The sequence below is a fragment of the Dermatophagoides pteronyssinus genome, unplaced genomic scaffold, assembly GCF_027571235.1.
Source record: "Dermatophagoides pteronyssinus isolate colony J.1.1.1.1 unplaced genomic scaffold, Derpt_VIB-CSIC_2022.12 sq0027, whole genome shotgun sequence".
Lineage (NCBI taxonomy): Eukaryota > Metazoa > Arthropoda > Arachnida > Sarcoptiformes > Pyroglyphidae > Dermatophagoides > Dermatophagoides pteronyssinus.
Genome location: NW_027461551.1, coordinates 147,986 through 161,264, shown reverse-complemented (window position 1 = coordinate 161,264; position 13,279 = coordinate 147,986). Strand labels below are relative to the sequence as shown.

The 13,279-nt window shown below is 29.0% G+C and overlaps 2 protein-coding genes across 2 annotated transcripts; both read left to right on the top strand.

Moving 5' to 3' along the window:
* The first annotated feature begins 1,330 nt into the window (after positions 1–1,330).
* On the top strand, positions 1,331–5,851 carry LOC113793803 (uncharacterized). The gene is made up of 3 exons (XM_027343875.2): positions 1,331–1,941; positions 2,997–3,694; positions 4,560–5,851. Exons 2-3 carry the CDS (start codon positions 3,108–3,110, stop codon positions 5,446–5,448), a joined length of 1,476 nt encoding a protein of 491 aa, XP_027199676.1. The 5' UTR covers positions 1,331–1,941; positions 2,997–3,107; the 3' UTR covers positions 5,449–5,851.
* Positions 5,852–10,480: 4,629 nt separating this feature from the next.
* LOC113793813 (uncharacterized) lies at positions 10,481–11,929 on the top strand. The gene is made up of 3 exons (XM_027343884.2): positions 10,481–10,904; positions 10,962–11,547; positions 11,610–11,929. Exons 1-3 carry the CDS (start codon positions 10,706–10,708, stop codon positions 11,698–11,700), a joined length of 876 nt encoding a protein of 291 aa, XP_027199685.2. The 5' UTR covers positions 10,481–10,705; the 3' UTR covers positions 11,701–11,929.
* The last annotated feature ends 1,350 nt before the right edge of the window (positions 11,930–13,279 follow it).

The window sequence follows — 13,279 nt, the reverse complement described above, 5'->3', positions numbered from 1 at the left end:
ATATATTATATACCTTACACCTGCACATTTTAGCTGTTTTATTTTGATCGATTTTTTTTTGGTTACTTCGATTGATCGATCGATCAATCAATCGATTGATGGATGGATGGCAGGCAATAACAACAACAACAACAATGAAACATACAAAAAACTTTCACTTATTTCAATTTGATATTTTAAGGTGATGAACAAAAGTGAAAAAGACGAAAATGATACAATGTTTGACCTAAATAATTTTGCAAAAAAATTATCATCATCATCATGGTTTTTTCAATAGAAAAAAACGATGATGACCAAGTGGAAAAATTTTAAATTTTTTTAAATTATAACCTAATTAATCAATTAATTTGGCTGTTGTTTTCGATCTAGTATCGATACTATCGATGGATCAAATCACCAAAACAGATATCACTTATCAATTAAAGAGGGGGAAAAAAACATTTCACACAATATTGTGAACATTTCTTCCCTCTCCTTCATCCTCCATAATCAAAAAAAACAAAGACCACCATGATGATGATGATGAGGATTATTATTATCATTTGGATACATCCAAATGTGCTATTTCTAAACCTGGAAACAAATAAATCCTTTCTTTTCATTTGTTTTTTCTTCCTTTTCCTTACATCATTATTTAGATTTTACATCCACATACCAGAAAAATTTGCCAACATTAAGAAAAATATTCAAATGTTTCGGTCTCTGTCTCTCTTTTGAATTAATTTCAAACTAAAATCGATACTATCGATAGTATTTTTAAAAAATTACGAACAAACGTAATAAAAAAACTATCAATCAAGAAAGAAAAAGAAAAAATGCCTACTTGTTTGTTTGGTTTGTTTGTTATTTGGATTGTTTAAAGTTTTTTGTTTGTTTGTTTGAATCGATAATTGTTATTGATTTTGAATCAACTACTACTACTACTACTACGGTTACAACAACTGCAACTGGTTAACTACATTCATAAAAATTTAGTTGTTGAGAAATATTAGAGAATAGAGAAAACGTTGAATAATAAGTCATTCAACTTCATACGGTCTGTTTTCTTTTTCTTGATTTTGGTTCGGGATTTCTTCAATTAACCGAAATTTTTTTTCTTCTGTTGAAAATATCGTTCCCATGTACATGGTGGATACAATTGCCCAGGTGATATTCTCTGAAAGAAAGAAAGAGAGTGAGAGAAAAAAATAGCCAAAAGAGAAATTAAAAAATTTTCTTTACGAAAAAAATGTGATGCCTAGCTAAAGAGAGACAGGTAACAAAAAAAAATTAAAAAGAGAGAGCCAGATTGAACTAAAGTAAAAAGATGAAAATTTTTTTTTTTTGATCATCACCATCATCATCATCCAGGTAAACTGACACACACCACACCACATGTTGATACAGTGGAAATTTATTTCAAACATTAAAAAAAAACATAACGGTATTTTTTGATTTCGCATTGTTTTTCTATGTTGTTATTTGCTGGTTGTTGTTTGATTTTTTTTTCTGTCATTCTGGTCGATTCATTCATTCATTCATTCAACTGACTGACTGACCGATTGATCGACTGACTGACTTACGGCAACAACAACCCAAATTACATGAAAAGTGTTTTAATGAAAATTTTTTTCTGGTTTTTTTGATTTTAAAATTTTTAAAATTTTAAAAATTTTTAAATTTTAAAAGTGTAATATTTTTTTCCATTGTGAAATAAGTGTGTCTGGGTGGTGTTTTTGTTTTTGTTTCGTTTAATTTATTTCCGGTTAATTTAGTACAAAAAAAATTTACCGGATTTTTTTCTGGTTATGTGTGATTCGAAGAGTGATTTCAAAAGTGATTTTTTCCATTGCAATAAAAACCCTACAGGGTGATTTTTTTTTCATTTTTGTTTAGCAACAAAAAAATTTCCCACAAACAAATGATCAACGACAACTGATATAGCATCATTCAACAAATCTGGTTGGTATTTTTTTATTTTGTAAAAAAACACACATTTGCCAAATCTTATTAAATCAAAAAAAAAGAAGAAAATCCCTGATTGTATTTGATTTGATTTATTCGATCGGATCATTCAATATGGATGCAAATAGATCAAAGAAAAAACAAAAGAAACGAAAAAAACATATTTTTCATAAATGGATCAGGATTTTGCCACAACAAAAATTTGATCTAAATTTGTCTGAAAAGAAAATTGGCCATTTAAAACAAAAACAATGATGATGATACATTACCAAATTCAGTTATTTATTTACCTTTACCTAGCTCGACAAACAAACAAACAAAACGAATGAAACGAAAAAAATCAACAATCATCATCATCATTATTATTATCATTATATCATTTTGGTTAGATCTAATTTTCTAAATTCAAAAACAACAACAACAACAAAAAACCATTATAACAATGATGATTGTTGATCGACATCGATATTATTCATTTATTTGATATATGTGATATGAGCATTCACAGTAGAGAGAGAGAGAGAAGATATTATTTTATCATTTTTTTTACAAATAGGACATTTAAGTTGGACAAATCGTTATGGTTGTTGTTGTTTTGATTGTCGGTCATTACCAATCACATATATATTTTGTGAATCTAGTGTGTTTGGTTTTTATGCTCTATCATTTAGTTGTTCGCCCTAAACAACTTGAAAAAATCTTATTGTTCTTATTCCATTCAACTAGGTTAGTTTAGGTATTTGATTATGGAATGATATATTTTGTTTTTTGTTGAAGAAAATTGAGAACAAACAAAACAGGACCAAATTCTTAATCAAATCAAAACTTCAGGATTCACTTTCTTTCATTCGATTCAATTTTATTTTTTCTCCTTACCAACCCGATCAAACTATAATTTCCGTAAAGATCTGATAACGTTGTATTTTCTCAAAAAAATGACCCATTTAGAAACATTCACACACACTTTTTTTAATAAATTTTTTACGAAAATTTTAAAATAACTTTCACTAATTAAGGTTTTTTAAAAAAATTTTTCCCTTTTTTTCGATTAGTTAGTCGATTGGATTAATTACGATTTTTCTCTGTGTATCATCATAATCTTATTATCAAAGTAAAATTAAACCTGGGGACATAAACAAAATACCTGAATTTTATCATCAAAAATGAATAAATGTGGCAAACAACGATTATCAAGGCCATTATTAACATCAATATGGCTACAATTAATGATGACAATTTTGATTCAAACAAATATTGTTTTGGCTAGTGGTGGCTATGGGGGTGGTGGTGGTTATCACGAACCCCCAATTGTAAAAGTAATACATAAAACTGTACATATACCTAAAGCGGTTCCAGTACCAAAAATAATACATGTACCAAAAATGGTACCAGTACCGAAAACAGTAGCCGTACCGCATCCAGTATATGTACCTGTAAAAGTACCAATATATAAAACAGTAAAAAAAGTAATACCGATACCGAAAACAATTCCGGTACCAAAACCGGTACCAGTTCCTGTTCCAAAACCAGTACCCGTACCGGTACCAATCATTAAACATCAACCATATCCAGTATATAAAACAATACAAATAGCCAAACCATATCGTGTACCTTATCCGGTTAAAGTACCAAAATATGTACCATATCCTGTACCGAAAATTATACATGTACCAAAACCATATCCAGTACCTGTAAAAGTACCGATTTATAAACAAATTATTATCAAAAAACCCGTACATATTCCAGTACCGTAAGTATTATCTTTTTATCAATTCATTTTAACTAACCAACTAACTTAGTAACTATTAACCATAATCCATGATGAATGAATGAATGACCATCAGGGTCAATCAATTAAATGGTGTTTTAAAAATCCATTTCAAATGATAATAATAATAATTCATTATCAAATGACAACAACAAAATACAGTTAATGATTAATGAGCACCCAACTAGAAGAAAAAGATTCAGAACAAAAAGAAAATTCAATGGCATAGATAATAAGCAACTCTTAAATCATTTAGTCTGATCATTTTACTCTTCAAACACAGACCGAAAAAAAAGTCATTTATATCATTTTCAATCATCAAATTTCTTGGTCAAATGAAAAAAAACTGCATGTGTTTTGACAACAATTTTATCATCGTCTTCGTTAGTTGATTTCATTTCAAAATAATAATAATAATAATTACCGTTCAAATATTAGAAATGAAGTAACATTCAGGATTCATCATCATCATCATCATCATCACGCTCTAATAACGAAATGAAATGAAAATAATAGTACAATACCTTTTTCTTTCTGGTTACCCTTGTAGCCATATATCTATGTTGGTGATTTTTTTAGGATTTCTTTCATTTTTTAAATTAGAAAAATCTCATCATCATTGAAAAATTGTTTAGTTTTTTTCTATTACTTTACTTTACCTTTTGCAAGTTGTTTATAATTTGTTTTCTTGCTTCATTAAACACAAACATATAGTCAGTCAGTCAGTCAGTGACATGATAAACATTTTATTCTATTTTCTCTTTCAAGAATTTCTTCTGTGATGTTTTTTGTTATTTTTTTAATTTCATTTTTTTCATTTCGTTTCGTTTTGAAAAAAAACAACTAGGGTTTACATCAAGAAAAAGCCAGTATATCATCCACCATCATATGCATATGATGGATATAAAGCAGCAGCTGCATCAAATTTACATGAATCAAAATTATTACCACCCGCATCATCACCGCAATCATCATCGCAATCACAACAAGAACCATCAAATGTACAACAAATGATGAGCAATGATCCACAGAATAGTTATTCAGCAAATTTAAATCAACAACAACAACAACATCAGCAGCAGCAGCAACAGCAACAACAGCAATATTACCATCATTCACCACATTATCATCATTATCATCCGCAACAGCAACAACAACAACAGCATCATCAACAACAACAACAGCAACAACATGATAATCATCAGGCACAGCCATCGGAAAATAGTCAAACAATATCGATGATTAATTATTATCATCATCCACAACAACAACAACAATATGGATACCAACAACAACAACAAGCTCAACAACAACAACAAACTTATTATTTACAGCCACAATTTATGTATCATCATCATCAACAACAGCAACAGCAATATCCGATTCCTTATTACCATCATCATCATCATCCACAACAGCAGCAGCAGCAGCAACAGCCGCAACAACATCATCAAAATTCCTATTCACCAACATCATCAATAATGCAAATGATTGATCAAGAACAACAACAGCAACAGCAACAAGAATTACAACAACCGCAGCCAACAGCATCAATAATAAATAATAATGATTTAATCATGAATCAAGATGATTCATCAAATCTAGAGCCAACATCCAATCATTTATTAAATGATAATGATGATATTGAAAATGGTGATGCTGAACGTCGATCATCCTCCTCCTCATCATCATCATCGTCGTCATCGTCATCATCGACATCAACGAAAAAGGATTAAAAAACGAAAATCTTCTTGTTAATCGAATCCCAATGGATTGATTCCAAGCAAATATAATTGAAATTCTGGAATCAAAAAAAACCTAAAGCATCCTAAAGATGGATGAAACATCATCATCATCATTCTAATCAAACTAATTAATTAATTTTTTTTTCTTCATAAATCTTTGTTTTTGGCCATCGATTTTTTTTCCTTTGCGATTTTTATTCACAAATTCTCATTACCCGAAAAAACCCTTTATTGTCATTTTGATCATCATCATCATCATACTCATCATTATCATCATCAATCTCAACATAATTAATTAATTAAAGTCGTCAATTTGTAATTGTTTTTTTTAATTAATTTTAAAATTTTTTCGTAAAATAAAAAACAGAAAATATTATAATATTTTCAATCGCTACTTATTTGTGTAATTTGCAAAGAAAATTTTCAAAAATTTTAAATCTGGAAAAGTTTGTAGAATAATCATTTTGTTGTTGTTGAAATTCCTAAACAAAATTTTACCCCCTTTTTTCATTTTTTTGATATGTCGAGCTTAAGAATATTTGTCATTGTTTGTTTTCGGACCGAAAAACATCCATCCATATTTGGTCATTTGACAAGCTCGAATTTTCCGCATCACTTCTGCAATTTTTTGTTTGTTTGTTTTCCAAATTGAAATTCTGTAAAATTTTCTCTCTTTTTTTCGGCATTTCTCTTTCACTTGATTGTGTTTACTTTTACTAAACTTTTTTTTTAATATTTTCAATTTGCCTGTGTTTTTTATTCTCAAATAAATTTCTTAATTTTTTATAAATAAAAATTAATTTACAAACAAAAAGTCGAAATAGTCATAACTGTTTCTGGTTTTTTTTCGATAATATGTGTGACTATTTTAACATCTTACGTCGGTGATGTTGATTAAAAGTAAAAAAAAGAAAGAATGGATTATCACATATATGGTCATTGTTATTGTTGTTGTTGTTGATTATTTTCGTCGACAACAATAACAACAACAACAACGAAAGAAAATTACAATAAAAAAAAGGGAAATTGTTGCACCCTTGTTGTAGCCAACACACATCTGAATTTCCGAAAATGAAATAAAATCTTTGGACAGAAAACGAAATGAAAAAAAAATTTCTATTTTGATTCAATCATCAAACTATGGCCAACAACAACAACCAGCCATGGTATTTAGTTGAAAAAAAAACATTTTCCATTTTGAATGATGCCCCGTAAATACAAAACCACCAACACACAAACAAACACAGACACAGTGTTTGTGTTGTTTGTTGTTTGGAATATTTTTAGATAACATTAATTCTCTCGCGTTTTGAATTTTCAAAATGGTTAACCATAATAATAATAATAATAATAATAATGATTATAATGATGATGATGATCGGACATCACACACACACAAAATCATCATCAAAAAATGGCTATTTACAACAACAACCAGAAAAAAAGACATTAAAAACATCACTAAAGTTGAATATAAATGATGATGATGATGAAAAAAACATGGGCTTGTCTTTGGGCATAGGTAGACACCGAACAGGTAGATTGAATGATGAAATAAGAAAATACTTTCTCTCTGCATAATACCGGATATTTTATGTTTCTGGGTATGGAAATGAACAAAAAAAAATTTATAAATTTCTTTTCCGAAATATTTCTTTTTTTCCGGGAAAACTTTTTTTGGTTGATGTGAACCGAATTTTTTTGTTACACTGAGAGAAAAGTGTGGTTTGCACACGCCAATTTTTTTGAGGTTTGCACGCCAATCGCTAACACATTTACATGCTTTTTTTGATGGCGTGCATACCTCAATGTTGGCGTTATTACGGCATCCAAAATGGACTTTTTTCTCAGTGTACACGGGAAAATTTCCAGCAAAAAAACAGGATGTTGTTTTTCATGTTGTTTTTCATCATCAAAAACAAAACAAAATGTTACACTCAATCCAATCAATCATCATCAATTTTAAAATTTTGTTAAAAATTTTAAAAAATTTTAAAATTTTAAATCTTTTTTTCGACTGACAACAGAAAACAAAAAAAAAAAATGAATTGGCCGTGAATTGTATATATGGTGATTTGATTGATTGAATTGTAAATTGTGAATGATGATGATGATGATAAAGACATAAAGCTTGTTTGCGAAATTTTTTTTTTTCGGAAAAAAATGATCGATTGATCATTCATTTAAATCCTGGATTGTTTGTTTCAACAGAATTCGAAACAAACAACAAAAATGGGTTCATTTCAGTTTGGAAATCCGATCGGAAAGATTGTTTTTTTTATATTTTGGAAAAAAAGATTATTAATAAAGATGATGATGATGGTAAAAATGGAATCATCATCCGAAAATTGATGCGATTTTTTCGTTTGTTGAATGATTTCTTCTAGTTTTCGTTTTTTTTGATTGAGATGTTTTCATTTTCTCTCCTCTTCTACTTCAAATCTCTTTTTTTCAAGAAATGTCTAAATATGGTTTTCTTCTTCTTCTTCTTCATCGAAAGCTTTTCTTGAGATAAAAATAAAATCAAAAACCAAAACAGACATAAACAGAAAGGGAAATCGCCAAACACACAAACAAACCATCGATCAAAAGATCAGATTAAAGCAAAAAAGATGATTATTACTATCATCATCATCATGGTTGTTTGAAAGATGTAAAAACAATCGATAATCATCATCATCATCATCGATTGTTACAAATATGGTCATCAAATTGATTGATCAATCAATCAATCAATCAATCAATGTTCTCGATTGGTTTTTTGGTTGTTTGGAAAACAAAAGAAACAAAACCTAAAAACAATGACAGATTTGTGTTTGGAAAAACACAATCCAAACTAACCAACCAAACATCGATAACAATGATGATCATTACGAATATATCTACTCAAGAGAGTCATATTTTTGGTTTTGTTTTAAAAAACCAATTGAATTTCTTAAAAAAATTTTCTGTTCAAACCAATTGATCCAACCACAAAAGTGGTGATTTAATTTGATGATGATGATGATTTTGGTGGATGATCTAAATTTAGTCCAAAAACCGTTTATGAAAACCGAATCCAATTGAACAGGAAAAAAACAAAGAAAAATTTCTTTGAACTTTTTTTCAATTAATTTATTTGGAAGAAAAAAACAACCGAAAAAAAAGCCAAGAGATTTTTTCTGGAAAACAAACAAGATTTTTCTTCTTTTTGGCACCCAAAAGAAGAAAAAGAAAACACTTTTTCTGGCCATAATTTCAAATCATAAAAAGTGTTTGTTTTTGGGCTATATACACACACACACACAAACACAAAGGAGAATGTAGATCATCTTTTGATTTCATTCATTAAATTTCAATGATTGATTGGAATGAAATGAAATGAAAAAAAAATCAAGAAAAGATCAAGGCAAATACGCATACACACCTTGTTTTTTTTCGTTGTTGTTGTTCATTTTTGAATGTTTGGGTGAAAATAGAAATCAAAATAGAAAAAGAGTTGAATCAAATAGATAAATAAATAAAGCCTTTTGAAAAAAAATTGAACAACATTGTTGAACACACACATCAAATTTCAAATGAATTTTTTCATTCATTAATGATTATTGTGATTATCCATTAACCAGAAAAAAATTGTATCGATCTGATCTAAAATATAATCAATAAATCAGAATCTTTTTTTTGCAAACCATCCTGGCCTGACCTATCCCTTTTGTTTTATCACTATCAATCTTTGAATAATTAATACCTAGATAATACCTGGGTTATGTTGATTATCATGATGATGATGATGATGATCCAGATTAAGATGAAAATTATTACTATTATTATTATTATTATTTCACTGTTCTTTTTTGTTTGTTATCGAATAATAATTGTTGTTGTTGTTTGATTTTTGATTTCAAAGATGAATAATGAATAATGCTAAAAAAGAAGAAAGAAAGACATGGTTATTATTATTATTGTTGTTCTGTTTTGGGTTAAATAATAATTTTTTAATGAATTAATCAAAATACTGATGATGATAATGATGATAATGATTTCCATTCAAAATGCCGTTGATCATCAACAATATGAAGATTAGAGAAATATTTTTTTTTTTGAAAAGAATTAGATCAAACAACCAAAGTTCTTCTTTTTTTCTTTTTGAGTTATTGTTTTATTTGAGTAGAAGAACAAAACAAAACAATCATAAATAAATCAAATCAAAATAGAAAAAGGTCATCCATTCATTGAATGATTGAATGATGATAATTTCTATCAATGATAATGAATATAAATCTTTGGTCACAACAACTCTCTGACAAACAAACAAACAAACGGAAAAAAGAACTAGATTGAAAATCTTTTTCTCGAAATGATCAATGATGTTGTGTCATGTGATCAAGATCTACATTTTTTTGTTGTCAAAATTTTTCAAAAATTCAAATAGAAAAAACATTTAAATTGTTCTATTATTAATCGATAGATGGCGACGCGTACATCATATAAAATTTTATTCGACCGACAAACCTGTTGAATGTTTTTTTCTTTTGAGGAAAAAACATTTGAATTGATAATGTTTTTTTCCCATTTATTTATCACCAAAACATTAAATCCAATGTTTATGTTGATTGGATGTTTTGACTATATTCACAATTCAAAAAAAACCGATTGATTTGATTTGATTGTACGGTTTCATAGAGAGATTGTGAAGAACCTGTTATATTTGTTGTTTTAGGTTTTATATCTACTCTACTTGTTTGGCTACTACCGCTACTATATCAACAAGACCAGGTTTTTTTTGTCAAAAAAAATCATAAGAGAAAACGAAATAAAGGAAAGAGAAAAGACCCAGATAATAACAATTATTATTTATTTTTTTCGATGGGCTATTTTTAGATCAACGATGAATTCATCAATGTGACCTAAACACCGAAAAATAAAAATGATTTTTCAACAAAAAAAATGTCTCTTCTGAAAATATAAATGGGCTTCGGGCTTGGTTTTTCTCCATTCACAGCGAAAAAATGGAAAATCTTATTTAAATGAAAGTGAATGATGATGATGATAAGTTTTTCTGGTCAAAATGTTTCTGGTGACAAACAGATCTCTTCATCTTTATCTTCTTCATCATTTTTCTCTAAGTTTTCTTTGAAAGATAACCAGAAAACGAGAAAAGAGAAATCATCATCAGACCAAAGATCAATATTCGACCAGATTTACTTTTTTACCTGAATCAAATGTTAGTTTGTGATTTACATCATCCCAAACCAAATTTTTGCTAAAAATGATGACGTCAGCCATTTATATGAGTTTTATTCTAATACCATTGATTGTTGTCAATGTTAATGGTCATCGATCATCAATATGGTCAGATAATTATAATGATCGCATTCATCATTCATCAGATGATGATGAACAACCAAATATTGCATCATTAGCTCGTGGATCATATCAACAGGGACAATTTGCCAATTTCGAACAAGGTAAGTACTAATTTTTGTTTTTTGTTTTTCGGTTAATAATTCTTGTTCCATTGATAGATCCAAGAATTTGGCATTCAATTCGTCCATATGGACAATATCGATCATCATCAGAATCGACTATTCCAACAAAACAACGCATTCAATTTAAATCTAATGATGATGTTGGAATAGCCGATTCTGTCGCATCATCATCAATGAATTTGGCATATCTTTCCCGTTCAAAACGTTCAATTTTACCACCACCACCCTTGCCATTGCCGCCATTACCCCCACCGCCGCCAATGATGATGTTACCACCAATGCCGCGTCCACCTTATCCTTTTGTGCCACCACCATTACAACAACGTCAAGCAGCCGCATCATCAATGATGCCTTTTATGATGATGAGAAATGGACCAATTCGGGATAATATGATCACTGATGAATCACAGCAGCAACAGCAACAACAACAATTATCATCGACCGATGTCGAAATGGAACGTCGTCGTTATCGACCAAGATATCCAAAATATCCACCAAATTATGGTTATAATAATGATTGCCAATATCATACAATTGTTAATGGTGATTCGGAAATTGTTTTACGAAAACTATTACCAGTGCGTTTGGTTGGTCGTACTATTGTACGACATTGCATTGAAAAGTAAGTTTAATTTGAATAAACTTGAATTTGATTTATTTTATCGATTTTTCATTCCGTTTTAGGCCAAATTTTAATGATCCACGTTATCAGGTATTGTTGAAAGGAAACCAAAAATCTAGTTTTGGTTCATTACGATTACAAATGGTACAATAATCTGAATGGCAAACAAACAAAACAAACCAAAAAAGATAGAAATTTTCAATTTTTAGATCTCGTCATTTTTTTGGAATGTCTTCCTTCCCACAAAAATGTTTCAGAATTCCATTTCTACTTAGCCACCAAAACCACAATCATCGATCGATCAATTGATCAGTGCCAAACCTTGACCCTAATTGAATGACAAATTTTTTTTGAATAAATAAATGAAACAAATTCCCATAAATTTTTACAATTTTACAACAAAAAAATTTCATAAATTTTCCAATTGGGATTTTCCACATTTTAATGTTTGTTTCACATCAATGTGTCGACACCACACGGGTTTTTCCAGAGATTTTTTGGATCGTGATATTTTCTCTCAAAAATATAGAGAAAAAACATTGCATTACATGATTACATCATCATTTTAAAATTAAGATTTTTTGAAAAAAAATTCGGTCATCATCATCGTACTGAGTCAGATGAAAACTTTTTCTTTTTCGGAAAATTTTCTCAGTAATACTCATCATCAATTAAATGGATTGATTAATGGAATGGATTTTTTCTAGTTGAATTTTTCGTTTTTCGGTAAATGTGTGTGAGAAACCACGTGCAAGTCATTTAATTATCAAGATAAAGAAGGAAAATTATCAAAGTCACGATTATGATATTAGATTTTTGTTTTTGTTTTAAATCGACGATATTTATCGAGTGATGATTTCCGGAAATTTTCCAACGGAAACAATGTTTAATTCGAGGTAAAAGTTTCAATTAATCACCTATAGATGATGATGATGATCCGAATCAATTTTCAGTGGAGAAAAAAGGAAGTATTTATACTGATTATTGATTGAATAATGATGATGATGATATCATTATCCTGAACAAATTGATCCTGATCACAATCACAATCGATCAGTTTCAATATCAAAAAAACATTTCTGGAAAAGTTTTTTTCCTTGTTTGAAAAAAAAGAAATGATTATCACCCAGGTTTCGGGAATTATACCGAGCAAAAGATTAGTTTGAATAAATTATTCATAAAATGATCATTTTCAACGTTTAAAAAACAAAAAAATTAAGAAATCTGTAAATTACAGAATGCAAATCTTTACATTAATGATGATGAAATGGCGGAAATGTTTTTCGTTTGTTCGTTTGTATAACATTACAAATCATCAAATCAGATCACGATCGTGATTGACCATTTAAGCACAAACACACCAACAGGGAAACCACAATGGCAAAACCACAATACATTTATTTACCGAACGACATTGAAACAATGAATGGAATGTATTTACCAAAACAAAATGCAAGTTTGTTCTTCTTTTTTTGTTGTTGTCGAAATTTGTTTCCACCAAAATGTCGCCCGAAGATCAATCAATTAGAATTTTGAACAAACAAAAAATGACCCAGAATAAAATGAAAGACATGTTTAGACAGATTATTTATCAATCGAGAAAAAATCATGTCAAACAACAACAAGATTCATCAGATTTTGATTGATTGTTTTTTTCCTTAAACTACCCTGTAGTGATTTGCAGCAACAAAGAGATAATATCTAGATCATGATTTATCCAATCAATCAATCA

Bases quoted from the DNA above. Each gene is read 5' to 3' on its own strand.
- LOC113793803 (XM_027343875.2), top strand. From the start codon at position 3,108: ATGAATAAATGTGGCAAACAACGATTATCAAGGCCATTATTAACATCA. The intron at 3,695-4,559 runs GTAAGTATTATC...AAAAACAACTAG, and splicing joins CCCGTACATATTCCAGTACC to GGTTTACATCAAGAAAAAGC.
- LOC113793813 (XM_027343884.2), top strand. From the start codon at position 10,706: ATGATGACGTCAGCCATTTATATGAGTTTTATTCTAATACCATTGATT. The intron at 10,905-10,961 runs GTAAGTACTAAT...TTCCATTGATAG, and splicing joins ATTTGCCAATTTCGAACAAG to ATCCAAGAATTTGGCATTCA. The intron at 11,548-11,609 runs GTAAGTTTAATT...ATTCCGTTTTAG, and splicing joins GTACGACATTGCATTGAAAA to GCCAAATTTTAATGATCCAC.